Raw genomic sequence first — 24,247 nt, 5'->3', positions numbered from 1 at the left:
TAATAGAGGGACCTTGGAAGTTATTTCTCATGCGTCTCGTATACTTTGCTCTAAAACATGCAGAGTACATTTGTTTGGTTACTCTCTACTTAGCAGGAAAACTCATAAATTACTGTATGTTATAAACAACCAAAACATCTGGTTAGGTTTAGGAACTTCTGTTTCACCATCTCCATCCCTCTAAGTTACAAACTACTTTCTAACTTTCACAGAAACACAAGTCTTCCAAAAACAATCAGACCAAGTTAAATTTCTGTTAGTAGTAAATGTTGCCAACTGAAATACAGTTTGTTTTCAATATTTTCATGGGTAGTATAATGGTGCTTTCACACCGAATACGGCACGTTCATTAAATTCACATCTGCTAGCTCTCTTTTATCGCCTGTCACATTTCCTGCTCAACGCCTTGACACTCTGCCGCGGAGCAACCGCCGTAGTTCTTCTGGATTTCATTCGTTGTCACATCATGGGTTTTGTTGAGCGAATAGCTTGAGTTTATATGTTGTAGATAACTCTATCGCCGTGTTTGTTTTCACCACATTTTTCAGTCTGTGTGCTTCACTTGTACATCAAGAGTTGCACCTGAGGGCCGTTTTAAGCGTTACTTGCGTCTGCCTGTGGTCCAGTTGGAGCTCTAACCATAGAGGAGGAAATACAAACAAAACTGGGGGATGTTTTTATTGTTGTCTTGATGAAAATAAGAAAAAATATCATAAACACATGACGCTAGAGCGATCCTTTGCGCTACAACATTACTTGCGGCGGCTCTCTGATCTGCAGGGCAGCTAACCGCCAGCGAGAAAGCAGCCCGGGGATCTGCAGTCTGGGTAGTAGACCTCACTAGATCTGCCTAGACAGCAGCTATCAGCTCTGGCATCTCTGCCGGAGCGGGGGAACAAAGCTAACTAGCTCGCTAAGCTATCCACTGGCCGGCTGGCTAGCGTAGCCGTCCATCCAGCTCAATGAGCTCCATGTCAGGCTGGCGATCTATCTAGAGCACATGAGTCAAAGTCGAGGCCCGGGGGCCGGATCCGGCCCTCTGGGTAATCCTATCCGGCCCTCCAGATCGTTTTATTTTGTTGTTTTTAATGGCCTGATGTTGCGCTTATTTTTAACTTGTATCATTTTGACAAAATCATGCTAGCTTTTTGGACTATTTGGCATTTACTAAGATTTTTTAGGCTAACATGGAGTTTGGCTAATATTTCGGCTACATGCTCAGGCTAATTTTAGCTTTTTTTCAGTATTGTAGGATATTTTGAAGTTTAGCTATTTTTCTCAGCTACATGCTAGCTGTTTTGGCAAACCTACGTTTCTTTTTTTGGCTAATTTGGCAATTAGCTAGTATTTTAGTTGTCTATCAGCGTTTTTATTTCTTAATTTCAGCATCTTCAGGGGCCAAATTCAGCTTACAGCATTCACACAAACATTTTTTCAGGTAATCCTATTTATCTAGTTCATTATTATGTTTAAAAGTTACATTTGTAAAGTTTAAAAATGTAGTTTCAGAGTTTTAGATACATTTTTATCCTGTTAGGCCAGCGACCTACGGTGTGTTTTGGATTTTGGCCTCCTGAGAGATTGAGTTTGACACGCCTGATCTAGAGTGTACCCCGCCTTCACCTAACAGTAACTGGGACAGTTTCCAGGAACCTAGCAGCCCCCCTGGGTCGAGAAAATTAATGGAAGGTCATGACCAAAATCCTCGCATCGAGCCGCCATCTTGAATGTTTATTTCGACTCTTTGATCTATAGTCACTGAAAACGTCACTTACCCAAAGCTGGGCCCTGATTGGTTGATGTGTCGCATCAAGCATGCCGTGCCACGTCCTCTGCCGAAATCGCGCCGCGGCAGATGCCCATCTTTACTTTGAGTTAACATTGAAAGTTGACGCCTCCGGTGTGCGTGCCGCGCTTGATGTGAAAGCGCGATTACTTTCAGAAAAGTTATCTGTAATTGTGAAACTTAGAAAGTATTCAGATTAGGAAAATCCTTTTTTCTAGGCCTAGTCCTGAACCTTGCATTTGGCCTGCCTGCCGTCAACGCGTTTTTGGTAGTGCAAGCTTTGACCATCCAATCTGAGCCGATCGTGTCATCTTCTGCCCTCATGAAGCTATACAGACTATAACTCAAATTCTGATTGGCTGAATCAACGTAAAAGAGTTTTATCCATATATGGCTATGGTTTAATCAGCAGTGTTTCTTATGGAAAGCCGCAGCAAAACCGGAATTGAGAAAGGTAGCATCGACTGTATGAGCGTAAGGCAGACTTTCATGTATCTAGCAACAAGTGAGGGCTAAAATCTGATTGGTTAGAAACTTTCATGTGAAAAAAACAGTCTTACAGCAGCACAGCTGTCAGAGAAGTTGACAGAGCAATTAGAAAGATCTAAAATATATTTTGGACAAATGATATTTTAATGAACAGTGAATGACAGGTTTGGTTGGTTGATTGATTGATCTGATTTCTTTTAAGCATAGATTGTGGACAATACAGGACAAAAAAACAGATTTTTCAAACTTATTACAGAAATAATGATGAGAAAATAAAAATAAATAAATAAATAAACAAGGACACATTTATCCCATTTGATTACTTAAAAATAGTAACTATCAAGTCAAGTGGAGTTTCATTGATTGCTTGAAAAAGTGAATGAACTAATGAATGAAGCTTTTTGTTTTTGTCAAACCAAATCAACGCAAGCTTCAACAGTGCCATGAAATGCTATAGGATTAGAAGAACGTTTAGTTGTCAAAAATGTTTGAGAGGTACTCGCAGTCTACAGGGTCGAACTAAACCTAACCCAAAAATACAAGAAGGCGATAACATTTTTACAATTTACTCTCTTTTTTTAAACCTTTAGCATTAGAGATGTCACTCAATAAACACATCTTTTGACATGCTGTGACTATTTGACTCTTTACGCGATTAACGGGAATCAGCGGATTCTAATGCATAGAAATGCGGCTTTGCACCATAAACTATGCTAACGGAAAGTGCTGGATATCAACATGAGACTGCTTTCCTCCGCTTCAGAATCCATTGGAATCAAGTAAAAAGTTGAAGGGCGATGGTTTTTGAGAGAATGTAAAACACTGGAGCCAAAGCTCTTGTTTGAGCAGAAAGTTCAAGAAGCCTACGTATAAAATAGGTCCAGTATTAAAAAATGTAAAACAAATAACTGAACGCGATTTGAAGACAAGTAGCTGTGGAGAGCTGAATTTGGATTGACAAGGTCAAAAGCCAATCATGATGCAGAACACTATACTCTATTTTTAAAAAAATACAAGAAATTGCTCTTAAAAATCTATGTAACACCATATAGCACTGGCCCACTGAATGTTTTACTTTTATATTTGGTTTCAGCTTTGCCAGTTTGTTTGTGTTAGCTAATTTTACTTGTTTGGTTAATAGTTATTTTTGTCTTTAATTGGTTTCTTAAATTGTCTTTTTTCCAAAGCCTCCTTTAGACTTATAATTCAGCTTTTTATTAAATCTGACTGAAAGAATAAGTAAATATTGACATTCATAGGTTCAGCAACAACTAGCTGGTGTTAGGAAATGTAGACTGTCAGTAAACTGAGCATAATGCTAAACACACTCAGAAAATTCTTGGGAAAATGGAAAAGATGGAGGATACATCCCCATTTTGCAAAGGTTAAAGCCAATACTAAAGTAAAAGATAATGGTAGGGCGGGGGGCTTACCTCCCTGCTAAAAATGTAATATCTGGAACATGGGAGGCCTGTCAGCTACTGACGTAGAGGAAGGAGGCATACATTCAACAGTAAAGTGATATTTATTCAGCCTCTGCATTGTTTACTCTATGACAATAAAGGTAGAATTTATGCGGCTGTTAAGACAAATGTTTCCGAACGGTCACGCGCTGCAACTGAAGTCAGCTGCAATAACCCAATAATAACACAATATGAGAGCCTCCGACCTGGCCTTCAATCTCAGGAAAATGCCATAAGTAAGTTCATTAATTTTGATCTTCCCCATAACACACCAGCAGGGGCAATGCAATCAGTATCTTAAAACGAGACTTCTACCAGAGGAAAGCAGTCCTCTGGAATGCTATGAATCAAATGACTGAAAGGTAAATTGGAGGAAGAGGTGAGGAGCAGATGAGACAAGGTGGGGTTGATAGGTGGCAAGTCTGGGGTGAAGATGGGGCAGAGGCCTGGAACACGTTGAGAGAATGATTAAAGTGAACCCTCGGGCTCAGTTTCCAGCCTCGTGGACGGGGTGATGTCACCGCACGCTGTACAGACAGGGATCTCCCATCTGGAGTGGGGAGGAAGCAAGCAAAGGAGAGGCGGGCGAGGGGGTGTTGAAAGGGGATCTGAAGGAAGGGAAGGGGGGAGTTAGAGGCTGAAAGTCAAAGAAATAAGAAACCGAGTTCCACGAGAATGGAGAGGCTGAGAAAGACAGCGACGAGGCAAGACAAGAGGGGCGGGGAAAGTTGAACACAGACAATCGGCAACTTTTCTCTCCGTTCCCTTTCTCGTTGGAGGAGGACGCGAGGGGGGAGAGGAGTCTGGAGGAAGGAAAAACACACTGGATTACTGCTTTTGCTCCAATTCCTAAGACTGTCATGCATCGATGAGGTTCAGTTAATGATGGATTAATGTGTTGGCAAACTTGGGGATTATTGACAGCAGCTGGAGGTAAGATGTCAAGACTTAAAAAAAAAAGTTTTTGATAGAACAGTTAGGACTGTTTTGTTAAGTTTGGTGAAAGTTGTGCAGCATGGTGCAACAAGTCAAAAGAGTTTCAGACAGATAATACAAAGACTAATAATGTGGGTGTATAAACCAGCAGATGAACAAATAAATACCACAAACTCACTGTGAAGCCGGCCTAGCTGAGGTATTAAAAGTTAACTTTCTCCCAGCAGACATCATTATCTCCTTAGTTGTACTGAAACATGCTGGCTGGGGTTTTTCGTTGGATTTTCAAACCATTCAACTAGTTGGTCTAGCTGCTGGCAAAAAGTGATGCCGGTTTTCCCTACATACCTCAGCCAAGCCTGGAAACATCTCAGGACAGGCCGAGTTGTTACTGTACGTTTCTGGCATGTATCCAAAGCCCTGTGGCATGGAAAAAGACTTCCAGCTACATTGTTTCTCTTGGATCTGTCACAGGTACACAACTCCCAATAACTTAGGGATGTTGATACTGTAATTACATGAGTGCTTTTCCGATTTGATCTGAAATTAAATGAAATGCATAAAAGTTCCCTTTGATATTACTAATAATGAATGAGAAGAAACATCATTTTCATCAAGATAGCCCCAAATAACAAATATTGACCATGTATTTAGACGGTCGCGATGTTCCACTCCTTCACTACTTGCAGTTCATTTGGGAATAGGGTACCATCCTCCAGTCTCTGCTTCAGCTGTTCCCAGACAGGCTCTACAGGGTTCAGGTCAGAGGTCATTCCATATGAGGCACTGTACAAATCCAGCCGGGATAATTCTGGCACCATGTGGTCGACCATTATCATCCATGAACAGAAAGATGGCGGTGTTCCGGTGGAATTAGGAAAAGATGATTGGTTCTATGATGCATCTGAGGTCAAATTGTGCAGTGACTGGAACATCTACAATAACTAAATTGGCTTTGTGGTAGCTGGTGATGCTTCCACAGACTGTTGCCCTCTCCCACCACAGCGTACCGCTCACTTCTACACATTCGCATTTCATACTTGTCATATATGGACATACGGTTCGGGCCACTCTCCGCATCAATTTTTGGGTGTCCCAAACTGGTCATTTTTTGACCTACTGGCTGTTTCTATTAAATCACGGGTCCCCAACAAAGACCCTGTACTGGACATGGAACCAGGATTAGGTTAGGGTACCAGCTCAGTGACCTTGTGGTAGAGTGTCTGGCCTGAGACTGGAAGGTTCAAATCTAAGCCAAGTCCTACCAAAGACTCTAACAAAGGGACCCAGTGCCCCCCTGCTTGACACTGGATAAAAGGGTCGGATTGGGGGGTTAAAGCACCAAATGGTTCTCGAGTGCAGTTGTGTCTGTAGCTCACCGCTTCCCCAGGGAATGGGTCAATAGCAGAGGACAAATTACACAGACGTAGGTGTGTGACAACTGGTGGGACTTTAACTTTACCAGATTAGGGAACTGGACGGTACTGGTCCGCATCCCGAGGGTTGGAGACCCCTGTTTAGCATATGCATTTTTTTCCTTGTCTATGGCCTGGTACCAAGTGGCCTTCGGACCGGTATTTGTTTGTGGCCCAAAGGTTTTGGACCCCTGATTTGATAAAAACAACCAGCACGCCAAAAAAAGACGAGTTGGGGACACCTAAAATGTCAAAAAGTTACGGATTTTGCAATGGAAACACTGAGAAATCCAGTCCGGCCAGCTCCAGTCTGGTCTGTACCACTCAGAGGTAATCTGGTATTCAAGTCAAAACAATTGAGTCAGTTTTAAATGGTTCGTCTAGAAACCCTAGTACCACTCATATCTGGTAATCGGGCCTGCAGCTGTGTAGCATTTATTAAGCTTTTTTCTCAGTCATTAGATACTGGTCGTGGTTGTGGTCTGTCACTGGCGGGGCTCCACTCCTGGGTCTCCCACACACTCTGCCAATAGTTCTGTGTCTTGATGCAAGTCTGTTGATGACACTTTATGACTCAGCAAGTTCATCTGCAACATCTGACTGGACACTACCAACCTGAAGGCGCCCTGTGACCAGACGGAGCTGTTAGTCCATCGACCTACGTTCCGTCTTCATGGCTGTTTAAGGATGTACTTGAACGACTTGCTGGCAAAATCAGCTTTTGATACCTATAGAATATTGACATAGATGCCACATTTTACAACTTTTTTGTTTAGGCCCTAATAAATAAGACACACTGTACACAGTGAAACCATTATGTGAAAAACACAAATGAAGTGCGTAACATCCCTTGAGTTTTTCACAACATTCCTAACTTTCTGTGGGTAGTAAATATCATACAAATGATACGTAAGCGAAGCATGGTGCTGATTTGACTAGTTCTTCCACTAGAAGAGGAAAACAGGGAAGAAAATGTGAGCCACATCTGTTTTTCTCTTTACAAAACTCTTCTGTTTTTGCTGAGTTTCACATCCTGTGCATGTACTTTTAGTTACACACAAGTAAAACACACAGATACCCCCCCACACTCATTTCCAGCTCTGTTTTGGTCATCTCACATGCTGCTCTGCAGTCTGCAAGTATCCTGCACTACCAGCCCCATCCTTTACAAGCTTTAAAATTCCTTCCTGGCTGCGGAATCTCTAAGGAATGCTTTCTTTTATTCCTGCAGAGTATTGGTTCAGCCCTCCGAAGACTCCTGGGAATGTTAGAATTGCCCTAAAAATTTAACTTCACCGCCTGTTGAAGCTACTTATGGCTTCCCGAGCAATATCTGGTTGCAGTTTCACACATCTGTCAGTTCTGGAGTACGCTATGGCCTGCAGCAAACTGTAACATTCACTTGACTCTTTGCTCATTCGGGTCAGCTGTGAAGCAAACACTTGTCTATCAGAGATGCAAATGAAAGCGGAAGGAGGTCAACGATTCATGAAAGACTGAGTTTCCTGTGCGTGGTATTGACCTGGGGCCTCACAGGTCATGTCATCAGAGTCCGCTTTACTTTCATCATGACTTTTTGCAATTGCGCTGAAAGCATCCACCGCAGCGAGACTTCCAGAAGGCCTTGAGCTGATACGTGTGGAAAATGTTTTTGAAAATTTCTTATTTTAGCTGTCAAGTTCCTCCGACACAAATTTCCAAGTGAAGTAATGCCTAGAAGGTCAGACGAGTAAAAACTTGCCTCTTGCTGTCTTTTGAGTTAGACAGGTCTGCATATTACCTTTTTCTGGCTTGAAAATTTCTGCTGCTGGAGGTCGGCGGATATCGGGAGTGTCGGTCAAAGTCTCACAGCATCTTTAGTTAAGACATACTTTCTTGTTGTAACAGGCCTGCAGGCTCAGGTTTGGCCTGAAGCATGTCCAACATTTCATCTTGGTGTGAATATCGCTTCCTTCAAAGCAGAAAATAAATCTAGCAGCCATCAGGAAGCAGAACAGGTGACAGTGTTTTTTTTTTCTGCTTTGTTGTTTTGAAGACGGCAAGGAAGAAGAAAAGACAAGAAACAGATAGATGAGATAAGGTGGACTTGTTGAAGTTGAGGGAGATGGAATCAGAAACAAGCACTTCAAACAGACTGCTTTAGTTTTAGGGTTTTCTAAACCAAAGAGCCTTTGGTGAAAAGATGTTTAACATGTGATACAAGAAGGAGGGAAACCAGAGACAGGGTATTGATGGATGGAAAAAGGAAATGACGGGGATTTTGTATATTAAGGCCAAAGGGGAACATTTAAAGTCTCTCTCCGGCTGTATTTTTTCTACTGTAAAGTCGTTCCCAGTACTCTCTTAATTATGACTATTCAATTCAATTTAATTGTATTTATGTAGCCCAATATTACAAAAAAAAATGCCTCATTGTGTTTCATGCCCGGTAATTGTACAGAAGCAGAAGGTTTTTCAAAATATATATACAATAGCTTATTGCTGAAAGAAACTAAACAGACTAAATGAAACTGATTATCCCTGCCCTTAGACCCCCCTTCCCGCTAAGGAAAAACTCCTAAAAACCCGATTCAGGAAAAAAGAAGAAACCTTAGGGATACCCACATGAGGGAGAGACCCTATCCCAAGACCGACAGGCGATTTACCAGAACTAATAAAGAATAATTGCCTTAGCTATTTCTAAAACTATATATTTGAAAAGAGTTCATCCAGACTGGGGGACAGGTGGGGGCGAGATCCACAGCCAAGATGAGCCAGAGGCGTGGTCCTCGTTATTACCATAAAGCACATCAGTTCAAGCTGGAGGCTAACAAAAACGGTTCAGTAAAGCTAGCAAGATGTTCACAGATTCAGATTTCTGGGATAAATAACAACTATAGTATCTCTATAGGTTTTTTTCATAATGCAAACAACTACCTATTGAGGCATTTCAAAAGAAAAAAGATCAGGTTTTTGTTTCTTTTTAATGTGAAGTTCTCCGTGCTGTCAGCAAAGAGACTGCTGCTAAATGCTTGCTCCTTGATTTAACCCCTTAGCTTTTCTTGGACGTACCTTTTTATTTCTCTGACACCTGCTCCAGTTAAGAAAATCAAATACTGTGGTTAACCCGAGCTTTTTCAAACCATGGTTTTGTGGTTTTTCTGCTGCTCCTGATCCATCATCAATAAAATAAAGAATTACTCAGAAGCACAGTTTGAATCTTAAATTATTTCATATTTGTAGCTTTCATGAGAAAAATGCTACAAGAACATGATAAAAACTCAATTTTCATTGGAATGAGTCTTTCAAGAAAAAAAGAATATGAGATTACAACACTTGTGTAACTAAGATCAATTCAAGACTAATATTTGGAGATGTTGTCTCAAACCAATGCACTTTTGCTTTTTACATTTTAAATTAATACATTTGCAAATTTTACCACAGTTTTTTTCTTTTTTACAAAACTGCAACATTTATTCCAATAAATAACATAAGAATCACAAATTATTTTAAATATTGTAAGACCCACTCCATTGAAATTACATTGCTAGTGTTTATAACATGTTTGTGTGGCGTTTTTGTTAAGAAAATGTATCTTAAAATTTGTCTTCATTCAAATTGTTGTGAATCAGAAGCACACAAAAAAGTATTGTTTGAAAAAGATCATATATTTTTTTTTTTTTACGTGGAACAGGGGTCTGCAACCTTTAACTGTAAAAGAGCCATTTGGGCTTAATTTCTACTGATCAAAACCTAGAAGGAGCCACGTAGATTTACTTTAACCTTTAAAAAATTTGGATTTGCATTCATGACCTTTTTTTATATACAGTGGTGGACAAAATTGTTCATACCCCTCAGTTAAAGAAGGACAAACCCACAATTCTCACTGAAATCACTCAAAACTTACAAAAGTAACAATAAATATATATTTTTTTAAATTAAACAATCAAAATCAGCCATCAGTTTTGAATTGTTGATTAACATAATTATTTTAAAAAACAAACTATAGTTTCATTATAATGAAACAGGCCTGGACAAAAATGATGGTACCTCAATAAAAGATTGAAAACTATTTGACCAGAGTGACATGATTAACTCAGGTGTGTCCTTTAATTCACATCAGAGGTGATTTATTTATTGTTACTTTGGCAAGTTTGGAGTGATTTCAGTGAGAATTCTGGGTTTGTTCTTCTTTAACTGAGGGGTACCAACAATTTTGTCCACATCTGTATAAATATGAATTATGTTGGGTTTTTTTGGCACAAACAAAAGCAAAAATAGAAATAATTAAATGTTTACCATTTACCTTAGTTGACGTGAAATTAGCCAAAAAAACTATCTTGTTGCTTAATTTCTAGCTAACCTCAAAAATAGCCTAAAAATCCAATAGATAACAAATTAGCCAAAAACGTTAGCATGATGCTAAAATATTAGCTAAATTCTAAATTAGCTTAAAAAAACTCAGCTGATGCCAAATTAGCCAAAAAAAATAGGCCAGCCTGTTGCTTAAATCCTAACTAACCTCCAAAGTAGCCTTAATTTCCTCAGTAAACTAAATTAGTCAAAAAAATTGAGCCAGTAGCTTAAATAGAAACTAAACACTAAAACAACCTTAAAAGCCTTAGTAAATAATAAACCAGCCAAAAATGTTAGCATGTTGCTAAAATAGAAGCTAAACTCTAAATTAGCCTAAAAACCCAAGTAGATAACAAATTAGCCAAACACATTAGCATGTTGCTAAGATAATAGGTAAACTCGTAAGTTTTTAAAAAATATTATAAAAGATGAAAACATTTAAAGGCTTGTTGCAAATCTACTTAAAATTTTGAAATTTGAAGAATTTCTCATTAATTTCCTAGGGGACATATTTTACTCAGTATTTCAAAAACTATAAATTTTATTAAATCGTTGAAAGTGTGATTGAGTTTTTACAGCCAAAAAATGTGTGGAAAGGACCAGGAGAATCCCTATAGATATGCTAATTAAATAATCCTTACTTTAAAAAATACAATTATTTAGTTTTTCTTCAGCCAGAGAGCCACCATGAGAGATAAAAAAGACCACGTGAGGCTCTGGAGCCTAGAAAATACCTTAGGCGGGCTACAAGTTTCTTACTCTGAGCTTTCAGCAAAGGGGAGGGGAATGGCGGGCGGGGTTGCTCCGCATCAATGTTCCTCCCCACAATTCAGAGGCAAATTCCTAATGAACTGCTGCTGCTCTGCAGACACTATGTCCTAGAAAATGACACAGTATTTTTATTATTATTTTTAATTTTGGCTAAAGTCTTAAAATGATCAAAGTGGATTGGAGTGGGTTTTTTTTATACTAGAGCCGTCACCGGTGACAAGAAATAACACATACTTTTCAAACTACCACAACTTTTCCGACCATTGACTCAATTAAGGTAATTCCAATAGATCTTGAATCGCCGTAAAGGGTTGCATCTTTATGCATTTTATATGTTGGAATTACATTGTGTAATCGGTTGAAGACTTGCAATAAGTAAATCAACACTGCACCTCAGGTTAAATCTAAAAAATATATTTCAGCTTAACTCAACAGTAGAAGCAGCTGTACTGATGTCTATAAAATGTCACGTAAAAGTTTAACACCCTTAGCACCAGCTTCTTATTCAGACAAAGAAAAATGTGTCAGAGTGTTTGTGTCGATTCAAGGAGATTGGAGCACAGAGCCTATGGACGTTCTGTCCATCACTGCTGCATGGTGTTGAAGGAAACAGCTGTAAAGGCAGCAAACAATCTGATATTAAATGCACAACACGTTTGCATTTGGTTCTCATTTTTGAGCCGGTGCTCAAGTGTTTCAAAGATTAGAACCCTTCCTGCGGCTACATGGCCGATCAAAGCCATTCTGTCAAAGTGTGTTCCTCTAAACAGGAGAGAAATGTTGTTCCATATGTGACATGGTAACATATGACTTATGAGTATTTATCATTTGAAAACTGAAACATATCAAAACTCAAATCTGAAATGAAGTTTGATGCCAAACATCTGGAAATACTGAGTAGATCTGAATGTTCCACAAGAGACACGTTGTTTAAAAAGAGGACAACCACAGAAAATCAGTAAGAATGTGCAGATCAGGAAAGACAATGTGATCTTTGTGTTTACTTTAGCTTGATCTTTTCTCGTCTATCTTCAGATTTCTGAAGTCATATGAAAATGTTTTTCTGTATATTTTCCATTGACTGCACATATAGTGACCCCGTCAGTCTTGGTGTTGGCAGGCTCCAGTCAATCTGCTGCTCTTTGCCCATCTGGCTTTAGTTTCTGTATAATAAAAAGCAAAATGGAAAGAAAAGAAGAGACATCCTGTGCAACTAATAATAAAAAAGCCTCTTAAACTGTTGTGGTTGGAGCCAGATGACACCACTGAGTTTTTTTTTTTTTTTTTTTTTGGTTGTTGTTTTTTTTCCTGCAGCCTGTGTTCTTAGACTAAATCTTGTGCAGTCTCTGCTGCAGTCTCAGCCTATGTTCCTATGTTCACACGGGGCATATCACGTGCGTTCTAGAATGCACTAAGCAATAATTCTTAAATGCACTTTATTAAAAAGTGGTGTCCAAACGGGATTGTCACTACAACACATGTCCACCGCCAACAGTTGAAAGAGGTTTGGCTGGAATTGTCAAAGCCGTGCAAATGTCTTTTATTTAGTTTCAGTCTTTTTTTCTTTCACAGCTCTATTTTGATATGCAAAAAGACTTGGCGTTATTTGGCTGGACACAAACCACAAATATTAATTTCCCCTTAATGATCAATTTTCAAATGTTTGGCACAATGCATATGTCACTACAAGGGCTGGGTTGATACAATTGATTAATTAATTTGAATTAATCTAAGATTAATAGATCAAAAATACATTCATAAAAATAGAGATTGATCTAGCACATAAACCTAAAGTCTGCTAGCAATGTGCTAACGTTAAATGGGATCTCGCATAGGACGGCTAATGCTAACGCTCGGTCGACTCAAACATATATTTCTGACTAAATGAACAGCTTCATATTCTCACAGGAAATCATTTTTAAAACTATTTTAAATACATATTTTTTAATTAACAATTTGTGGTGTAAATAATTGATTTTTGCTCATACTTTGGTTATTCTTATTTAAAAAAAAATGTACTACTATATTGCAAACTCCACTTAGTGGCCAAACTGAAACGTCCTCCAGGAAAACCAGAACAATGTTTACAATGTTAATGATCTGAACATTCTTTAAATCTTTGGTTTCATTCGATAAAATTGACTTCACTTTTCCACAAAAATTTTGAGTAAAAAAAGCGAGAAAAGTGCATAAAAGTTCATGTCTGTCTGAGAAAAGTGCATAAAGTGTGTACTAGTGAGAGGTCTTGCAGCCATAAAACATCTATGATCCTACTTCCCAGATTTCATTTATTGAACATAAACCCCGCAAAAATAGAGAAACACTATTTAAAAAACAAAAAACTTGAGGCCAGCCACCTTATAAAAGTATCAGGGGAGTATACAAACCTTTTAAAGAGAATAATTTGAGGCATTATCTCCCACCGCCCCCTCTATTAACAGATGATTGTATTCCAACACTGTCTATGGCCGGGCTGGAGCCTCACATTGCATCTAATCGGGGGAACGCGGGGGTCATTTCTCCTGGCAGACAGGACAGGTGTGCGCACAGACACAGTCTGCCTGCAGGGCTGTGCTGTAATAGAAAACAGTACAGAGTTATGGGGGTCCTCACACATGCTCAGGGCAAGTCCGGGTCAGCTGGGATCTGTTTATGCAAGCCGGCATTGTGTGGGAGAGTTTTCTAGAGGAGTGGGTTGTTGAGGATATATGTAATGACTGTTTACACGTGGCATGCTTTTTAATCGTGGTGTGTGTGTGTGTGTGTGCTTGTTGTTGGGCCACGTGGAAGCATCTGGTACAACACGACCACGGCTGCAGTGGAACAGTCTCCAGATGTGTTTGTGTTTTGGCCCTAAGAACCAGGCTGCATGTAAATCATTTGACTTTCATGTTGTCATCCACTTGCAGAAGCGTTTCCTGAATGTCTTTTTCTTTTACTCTGTGGTCACATGCATTTGCGGGTCATTTCTGACGCCACATTGTGACGTGTGTGAGTAGCGGTGTGCCCAGTCGGAGAGCAACCAGATGGACAGAATAATGACTACGATCCGGCTCTACACTCCTTGAGGGCCGTTGTGGTTAATTCATATGCCACTAACAAAGCCAGCATCATACCACATAATTAACACATCAACTGTGACTGACCCATAAACATACATCAATGTCTACTTAGGAATCAAACACAATGCACAGCTGTCGACAAAGCAAGCCGACATGGAGGCGAGTTGACAGAGCAAAGGTTTGACAGATTGAGCTTCTTTTTTTTACTTTGCTCTTTCTCCTTCCATCAGGTGGAGTTTGAGGTGAAATCAGGTGCTGCTGGGAAAGGAGTGCAATCATGAAGCTTCTCTGCTCCTTTCTGGCTCCGCTGCTCCTCAGCTTTGGATCATGTGACACAATATCAGAAGGTGAGTTACATCTTTTAAAATTGTGGCGTTGAACACCCACGCATTGTATATGGAGTATAATTTCAACATACAAAATCTCAATATCTAATAACACGTCTTTTCATGTCAGATTAAATATAAACTAGATGAGAAGTCTGCAACCTTCAACAGTCAAAGGGCTATTCTGGAAGATTCCTTACTGACAACAGCCCAGTAGGAGCCACAAAGTCTTATTTCACTCTTTACAAAAAGACGACACCCATTTATATTTATGGTTTTGTTACTATCATGAAAAATACAAATACTTTCTTTTCCAAGCATCAATAAAACAGAAACATAAAGGAAAATGTTCCTTGTTTCAAAATATGAATTCACTCCTAATTCTTGAAGGTTTAGTTTCTTTCAAATTAAAAGACATCCTGTACCACAGAAAATCATCCAAATGCAAGAAACGTAGTTGTAGGTGCGGAAATGTCAATTGTAATGAAAATAAACACACACAAAAAACACAGTTTGTGGTGCATCTCAACCAGAAATTCATAAATCTAAATAAAATGAAATAAACCAGAGGTAATGAAGTGTCCCTTATCATGTTTTTCATAATTAATATCCTTGATTTTTATTCAAAAATAGAAAGTGTGACTTAAATTCTGATGCATGAATTCTGGTTGTGTTCTGACTTCAAATTGATTTTCTGTGGTAAACACCACTTAAATATCTGTCAAAATGTTTCAGTTTTGGTAAACTATGAGGCCAAACTGCTTGATTGATTGATGAAGCATTATGGGTAATGTAGTCAGGATCCCAGTGGAGCGATACACACCGTCCTCAAACTGTTTGTGAAGGAGTTGAAAAACATTTGCCGTTTATGACTTTTTTTTTTTTTGCTTAATAAAAGCTCATCCAAGAAATATGTTACTTTTTCAAACAAAAAATATTGTATTTTTTTTAACCAGCGAGGCACAATGGAGGAGTTAAAGAGCCGCATGTGGCCCCGGAGCCGCAGGTTGCAGACCCCTTATCTAGAACATCATCAGCATAGAACATCATCGTAACAGTTTTCATCAAGCTTCAATCAATTATCAATTGCTTTAACTATTCATTTGTTTTCTAAGAAAACCCAAAATGACGGTGAGGATTTTGCAATTGAGACCTGGTAGGATGAACTTGTTATTCGTTTATTACAAAGCTCTGACATTGGTATTACCAATTTAAGTGACATAAACATCTAATCAGACCTACACTTGGCAGCAGATCAAATATGCACTTTGTCATGTAGATTCAGTGAGAAAACCTACACATGCATCCAAATAGGGAATCTAAGTGCTTGTAATTGTGTCCTAGATACTAGAACCTCTACAAGAAAAAGGCCAATTTATTAACCTTAGAAGATCAAAATGAGATCACTGCATTTATTTCCATGCAACCTTAATTCCACCATGTACCGACATCGGTATCACCCACAGACTCTCTTTAATCGCTTCTTTCCCATTTGGATATTTAGTTTGAACTTCATGTTGTCTTAACAATGATCTGCAGCTTTCTGGCTGGATAATAACACATTTTCTTCAAAGAGAACTTTGAGATTGTGTACATGGACTTGGAAAGACCCCATAAGTAGGCTTGTCATTTCCCTACATTACATATACAGATGTACGTTAATATTATGTCTAACTACCTAAGTGATAGATGTGGCCCTTTGTTCTGTGTAACTATGTTATTTTGTTGTTTTGTTTTTGTTGATTCTTCAGTCCGCCACCTGGAAGATGAAAAAGAAAATAAGTATAAGTTGCATAGTAATTGACTACCAATACTAAGGTGACCGCCGTGACCGCGGTTAGCTTCCGCTAACCCCTTTACCGGATCAACGTGAATCAGCTCTGTCACAGAGAAAAGCGGCTTTGGACCAAAATAAAATTACTTTATATTGGTAATGTGTTGCATATCTGTGAAAAAAAAACACTTTAAAGTGTTTCTTACCAGCGCTCAACTGCTTGTTTCTGTAGATCAACCAATTCACATTGATGGTGTAAAGTTACGGTATGTCAAAGAGCATACTGCAAGAGCTATATTAGTCTTTTTCAACTAAAAACAAGAGTATTTTTTTTTTACTCTGTGGGAGTTGTGGTGTGATATTATGATTTTCTGGTCTTGAACTTCCTTCTGGTTAATGACTTTCAGCCGCCATCTTTTCTGCCACCAGATCCCCCTCAGTTCATCGCTGGGCCACACACACCCACATACACATTTCCAGCTAAGGGCAATTTAAAACCACCAATTGACCTAACATACATATTTTTTTGGACTTGGAGGAAGCCAGAGTGCCTGAGGAAAGCCCACATGTAAGGAGGAACATGCAATGAGAGTGCACCATGCGACCCCAACAATAAGACATGTTCTAAAATGTCAAAGTAGAGTTGTTGGTTTGACAAGTGTTCTGACAGTAAACCTCACAGGATTTGATGTTTGTGTGTGAAGGGTTGTTGGGATACAATGTACACCATGTAATAACAGCTCTTGCAGCCACTGGTGGCAGTGTTTACCACATGTGGTGGTGTTCCTCTTCATAAGCCATCATTTACTTTTGAATTGTGCATTTGGATGGAAAAAGAACACATCTTTGTGTGACGATGTGATCAAAAACATTGGCTTGTTTCCAGTTGTGGTGAAAACATGTGCATGTGTAACTATTTGTACCCGCCCTTCCGTGTTTGTGTGTCTTTGCATGACAAGAGACAGAAAAAGACAAGCCAGAAATCCAGACGCAGACAAGTGAAAAGAATTCTCTTTTGTTGTTTGTATTATTTATTTATTTCACTCTGAACCGTCACACTCCCTCGTCACACTGTCAGTGCGCTCTCAGGGGCCTGTTCTGTGATATCACCTTGGATGGCGGGGTAGCAGTCCTCTGTAGCTCATGAAGCTCTGAAGGCATCTTTGTGGAGGAGGTGGTCCCCCTTGGGAGACCTGAGTAAGAGTATTTCAGATTAGACGGAGTCAGATTTCAGTTTCCCCGGAGTCCTCCCCTCCAGCAGGAAGAAATACTTTCTCAGACGCACTTCATCACAGCAGCCACCACATTCCTACACACAAACACACACACTATCCTTACAAATCATTTAAATTCAGACCCTGTGATAACTTGCTGACATTACAGCAGCAAAGCAGGTTCAAATTAAAATTAGTGCTGGGTGGCTGAGCTAACCAATACCTCTGTTCTTGTAGAGTTTCTTAGGCTGTTTGAGTATTAAGTGCACAGTTTGAGGCAAAGGATTTTAAGCTGTGGTAAGTAAAATGCTTTGAAAGTAAGATTAAAATAAGTAAGGAGTTTGGGTAAAGCATGGATAAATCAATACACTGATTCTAACATGCAGACTGCTGACCTATGGATTCCAATCCCCAGTTGGGGTGTACCAAGGACTAAATATCGGCTTTAGTCCCTGTCCTGCAAAGACTAATGTGAAGAACCATCAAATGATTCTCCAGGCTGGTTGTAGCTGAAGCTCAATCTTCCTGAATGGGGTTGGCAAACCCAGCTTCTGCTGGGCGTAGGCGAAGTAAATCCTGAACACGTCTTTCATGATGGTGGAGCTCGGTGTAGCAGACCCAGAAGCTAGAACCTGGAAGGATGACGAAGTTCAGAATGAGAAATGGAGGGTACTTTTATTGTCCGGTGGTTTTCTGAAGACTTTGAGTGGAAGCAGAGTTTTCGTGGCAGCAGGAAATGGCTGACTGGGGAGTTAAACTTATCTCTGGGAAGTGAGTACAAGCGACTGACCCAGAATGGGGGTAGGAGGCGTGAAACAAGGGGTAAGTAGCGTAGGTAAGTAGAAAGACTGGAGCGGGGATCCCAGTGTTGTACACCGGATAGGATCCAGGTCAGTACCGAGATGAGGGTGATGACAATCCTGGAGATAGAAGTAAGCAGGGCAAAGAAAGGCAAGAAAACTTGGAGAAAAAATAGAATATGTGACCAAAGTACTGCACCGGTGAAGGTAATGAACTGGTGATGAATGCAGGAGAGGTCAAATCCTAAAAAGTGACCCAAAAGGGATGGGATGATTGCAGTCTGCTGGGTCCAATCAGGATGGAGACAGAAGAACCCGGAAGCACCATGACAGCAACGCCAATATGCAGAACAGATTTCACTCACTTGACCTTTTAACTAATCAAGACATGTTAAAATCAAAGACCAGCTGGCAGAAATGCTCTTTCGTCAGAGTGGCTGGGGTGTCCCACTCCAGAGGGACATACCTCTCAACTGGTTGGGAATGGATATCCTCCTGGAAGAGTGATGGGCGATAGAAAGGACGTCTGGGTGAGATTACTGTCCTGGCAAGTTTAGAAATGGACATAAATATATATATTTTAATCTGATCACAGAATTTGTAACTTAACACAGCCCCTTATTTCAGCGGCCCTCAATGCTGTGGTGCGGTGACCTTGTTAGCCCGTTAGCCAGTCATGACTTTGATCCCAGTTCAGTCACAGCTCGGTTGGGTGAAGACGGCAAAAGGTGAAAACCAAAATTAAAAAAAAATATTGTCACGGATTGACATTTCAGATGGTTATGTTTGGTAAGGTGAAAATAAAATGATAATATATTACCCATTAACACTTATTTTAACAACTTTATTGCTCTTTGTTTGGATTTAAATGAAATCTACATTTAAGTTTCATTGATTGATGCTGTAAATCGTTCTATCTGCTCAGTTAAAGGATAACCGATGCCTGCATGGCCCATCTTTACACTTTTTCACATTTTTCCAATTCTATTGATCTGACAGTAAAAAAAGTGGAAATTGTCCCGTAGAGCAGGGGTCCCCAAACCTTTTCTTGTAAGGGCCACGTAACTGTTTTTGTCTATGATGTGTTCTGTTGTTGTAGAAAAAGTCTAACAATCCTAGGCTAAACGTAAACATTTATGGTTTTCCACACATGGCCAAATTTTAAATGGTTCATTTCTGTAACTTTCTACCTCTCAAAATGTCACGTTCTATGTGGGTCTCCAATGGCCAGATTGACCAAAAAAAAAAAAAAAAAATCTTGTGTCTAATAGTGTTTGAGGGGGCGGGGCCAAATGTGGTGGTGTCCCGCAGGCCGTAGTTTGGAGACCCCTGCAGTAGTGCAACATTAACTCTTTACCACCGGAGACGTTGCCGGTAACACCTATACTAACTAACGTACGCTCTTTGACATACCATAGCCATTTAACCATTTAACTGATTTATGTAAATTAGTTAAATCCAACAAATTTACAAAATATTACAAATGTAAAATGTTGATTGTGTTACCACAAGGCTGTCCAAATCCAGGCCTTTTTTAACCAACCTGCCATTCAAGCTTCTCTATTGGTTAAACACACCTGATCCAGGTAATCAGCAGCAGATTAGGCAGAATTTCTGAAAAACCAGCAGGACGCCGGCCCTCGAGGACAGGATTTGGACATCCCCGTGTTATGTGTATATCAGTGAAAGTATGTTTTCTCCGCTTCAGAATCCACTGGAATTACAGTATTCTCCTCTTAATGGCGGGGAGTTAGGGATCGGAGACATCTGCAAATACCTTGAATCTGCAAAAATGTAGATATTTCTCCATGCAGGGGCGTAGAAAGAGGAAGTGGTTTAATCGAGGGCCCAGTAATGTCTTCCTTTAGCGAAGATACACACCTCAGCAGCGCAGCACCTCCTCCGGATGCAAACATTTTAGCGTCATGTGTTGTTGAGTTTGAGTCACGTGACTGAAAAAAATAATAATAATAATAATCAGTGAATACATGAAATCGCCAATAAGCGGAGGAATAGAGTCATGGTAGTTGAAACAATGTCAGCACTGGAGCTAAAGCCCTAAAGGGTTTAGACATTTTTAACATTCATATGCTTATTAGTCATTAAGATAACAGTTTTTTCTTCTGTAATTTAACGGTATGATAAGTGTATTATATTTTTAAGCAGCTGTGCTGTTAACAATGTCCACATGCCCCTGAAACCACGTAGACACAAACACGTTACCGTTTCTCCGAGTTTATCGATGTGAAAACCTTGTAAATGTGTGTCATGAGTCAGCCTGTATTTTTGTGAGATGGAAGTGAGTACTGACAGCATGCTGGAGGCCAGTGAGGGGAAAAATGAGTGAGCTCATCCCCCTGAAGTGCTGTGTTTTAAGTCTTTCCACTCTGTACTGCAGGTTTTATCTCTGCACCAGGAATGTTCTCTGTGGTACATCTCTGCCTGAGAGAGCCGGGCTTTCAGCCTCTATACCATCCTGATCAAAATTTCACTTTGTTGACCCCGACTATATTTATTGTATTGAATCACACAAAGCCCTTACCTGCCTTTCACCAATGTTTCATGCCTCCATTGCCTCTTGGACAATGCTTGGCTTTGTTTTTAGCAGTCCAAATGAGTTATCTTGAGAATCCACATTAAAGCTCACTGAGTTAGGGTGCTCAAAGTCTAAACTTGTGAACATAGTTGTAACCTTGTTTCCCTAATGGAAACACGGCTGCGTTTCTTTGCTTCTGTGAAAACGGAACACAGCCGAGGCATCCATTTTTGATTATAGGAATAAGTTGGAGACGATCCACTGATGCCTAAAACTTCGGAAGCTTGTCAAATACAGCTGGGTAACTTAAATCTTGCATGTTCTAATGAATGCCTGGGAGGTATGTGGTTATCGTTATGCTCAAATACTACACTGTTTATTACTAGGATAACCATCCTAATTAGTGCTTGACTTCCAGGTTTGAGAAGGTGCAGATGCGAGGAGATGTGAGGATATCCTCAGCTTCATACCCCCTTATGTGATTTGGCAAGACTCAAACACAACCCATCCATGAGGAAGTTAACTCAGCCAAAACCATCTAATCTGTTTAATGCTACGACGAGCTACTAGCAGGATTCTGGAGAAGCACTCATACTTTGTGCTAATTAGCTTGTCAACAAGCAAAAGCGCGCATTTGATCACAGCTTGAAAGGAAATGGGGTTCAAGTTATGTTGTGTGTCCTCTGCCAAGATGCCTGAAGGGCCTGACAGATTGAATGCCCACTAAAATATCAGTCCTTTGAGTTACACAGAAGCGATGCACTTTTACTATGGCTTTGGGGGTACTGCAGAGAGTTTTGAATAAGCACAAATTTTAATTAGATTTGTAATGTTTTTAAAACAGCAAGGCCACATTCTGTACACTTGTTTACCACAGAGCAGAGAAACAATTGCAGTATATGGGATGATTTATTAACCGCATGCATAATTGTTTAGAAAATAGAGGAGATGTTGGCTTTTTATTCAAATAAGTGTAAATATTAAAGTTGAATGTAAACAGGAATTCTACTACTGGTGATTATGAGGCCCAGTAAAGTATGTTGTAGTTTTAGTTTTCAGTTTGTGATTTTAAGCTGTCAATGATAACTTTTCTCTCACTTTTTTCAGCTTTTTTACGTTGCTGGTTTTGCGCTTGACTCTGTCAGATTGAAAAGGGACAGTAATAAAAAACCAACGAGGAAATGAGAAGAAAACTGAGCCAAAAAGAAGACCCACCCTTAAAAAAAACACTCTTGTGAGGCTGTATAGTGAGGCACACTTCAAACTGCTGAGTTGGCAAAAACAGGTTTCAGGATGGTCCAGTCCTGTCATAAATATGTGAGCATGAAAAGGTTTCAGAAAAACTTCCATGCCAAGCGTGGTGCTCTCATCGCTCCATGTTTCCTTGTGAAGTTAAATTTTATTCATGTAGTTTCTTTGACTTTTCATTTTTCTTTCAGCTTCCCGCATAACCACTGTTTGACATCTATTTCCCACGCTATGATTTGCACTTGAACAAAGCAAAAAGGAATGCCCCTCTGTGCCGTCAGAGAGGGTGAAATGCGCTTTGCTTTGAAACGCTGTTTTGAAATCGAGATGAAGAAAAACTCCAGGGTGTCAAATGATGGTCCTGATAATAAGTGATGAAGCGCACGAATGGATTCCACTCTTATTTGAGTTAGCCGCTGTGAAATTAAAGACAGAGCTCTTAATTAAAGTCAAATGGATGTTATTATTTTGGGATTAGAATTAAACTATTTCACCTTGCTTTCAGAAAAAGTTGATGACAATTGTGGTTTGAAATATTTAATCCTTTGAGGCTCCTTTTAGTTTCTTCCACTCTCGAACCGGCAGCATTTAACCCTTTAACACCCGAGGCATCACCAGTGACGCTTAAACACAAAATCTTTAACATACTGTAACTTTTCAGCCGCTAACACGATCAACGTAATCCCAGTAGATTCTGAAGGAGAAAAGTGGTCGAGCCGCTGTTCTCCTTCAGAATCTACTGGAATTACATTGATCGTATTAGTGGCTGAAAAGTTACAGTAAATCAAAGAACATAAACACTGGAGCTCTGATGTTAAAGGGTTAATTGAAGCCTAGCTCTGAAGCTACAATCACACTGCCATCGGAAACTTGCGTTTAAGTGACTATTTCCTAAGAAACATCCATGGAAATGCGTTCAAAACTCATGTTCATCCATCACTACGCACGTTTTTAAAGCACTATCTGGGCTCCACTTACAAAACGCATCAATGAACATGTTAAAATTTGAACTATTTATGCTGAAATTCCCTTTTCTCAGCTTCAGAATCCACTGGAATTGCATTAATTGTGTAGTTCGACAAGCGTGTATTATTTTGCTGTTGCCGGAAATGTCCTCGGGGTTAGAAAGTTAACTTGTTTTTGGCCTTGAAGATGGAGATGGACTGTCTGCAGGTGAAAAATGGGCAAACTTGGGGACGCACATGAAAGATCAAGATCGTAGACTGCTCAGTGAGGCCATAGAGCACGTGTCAAAGTCTAGGCCCAGGGGCCGGATCCGGCCCTCCAGATCATTTTATTTTATTATCATTATTGGCACTGCATAAACTGAATCTTGAGAAAGTAAAAACAGATTTACTCAAGAAAAATTATTCAGTTTTCTGTCTTGCAAGAAAAATAAAGATTATTCAATAGCAAAATTGTCTTAGTGAATAGATTTCTTTTCTTACAATTGATTCTTTTTATTCTTATTCAAAGTAAATCTGACATTGAGGTAGGAATTGTTGACTTAGTATTTCTTTTTTACTATTTTACTTTTGTCTGTAGAAGTGTCGCCTAATGGCTCCCAAAATCAATACTTCTGATAGATGTTGGCAAATTGGTCAAAATAACTGCAACCAGAGCCTAGAACAAAGGTGACTTGTAGCTTATAATTTCTATATTTAAGTATTCTGCTTTATATAATTATGAATAATAGGGTCAAAGAGTGACAAGATATCTCAAGCATTTCTTCATTTATGTCATTATTACCATCTACCGATTAGAATGAAAACTAAAAGTAAGACATTAAATACATCACATTCTTCTAATTATTTCTATGCATGATGTAAATTCAAATAGTTTTTGGTTTTATATGCATATTGATCATTTGGAGTTTACAACACAGCTTGGAGGTACTTATTAAGTTCAGTTGTTGTCTTCTACTTTCATATTTTCTTCAAGGTTTAGAAGAGCAAAAATAAAAAAATAAGGGGAAAAAAAGGCTCTGCTTAGCTGAATGTCTTGCTTGGGGCCATGGTCCTTAGCCCCAAAGAGATCAATTAACTTTGGATCACAGTGATTCACAGAGTTCATGTCTACCTTTACCAGTGTG

At 39.5% G+C, this 24,247-nt stretch overlaps 1 protein-coding gene across 5 annotated transcripts in view; it reads left to right on the top strand.

The window, feature by feature from the left end:
* Window positions 1–4,137: 4,137 nt before the first annotated feature.
* col16a1 (collagen, type XVI, alpha 1) overlaps window positions 4,138–24,247 on the top strand; it is a 110,303-nt gene continuing 90,193 nt past the window's right edge. For 2 of the 5 annotated variants that reach the window (XM_024293685.2, XM_036214175.1), the window contains exons 1-2: window positions 4,143–4,671; window positions 14,488–14,604. In XM_024293685.2, coding sequence (XP_024149453.1) covers window positions 14,535–14,604 — 70 coding nt within the window. In that variant the 5' untranslated portion in view covers window positions 4,143–4,671; window positions 14,488–14,534. Of the gene's footprint in view, window positions 4,672–14,487; window positions 14,605–24,247 lie in introns of all 5 variants that reach the window. The other 3 variants (XM_036214174.1, XM_036214173.1, XM_024293694.2) reach the window with 3 other exon arrangements.

This window comes from Oryzias melastigma, linkage group LG11 (assembly GCF_002922805.2).
Source record: "Oryzias melastigma strain HK-1 linkage group LG11, ASM292280v2, whole genome shotgun sequence".
NCBI classification, from domain to species: Eukaryota; Metazoa; Chordata; class Actinopteri; order Beloniformes; family Adrianichthyidae; genus Oryzias; species Oryzias melastigma.
This window is presented reverse-complemented; position numbering and strand designations above follow the sequence as displayed.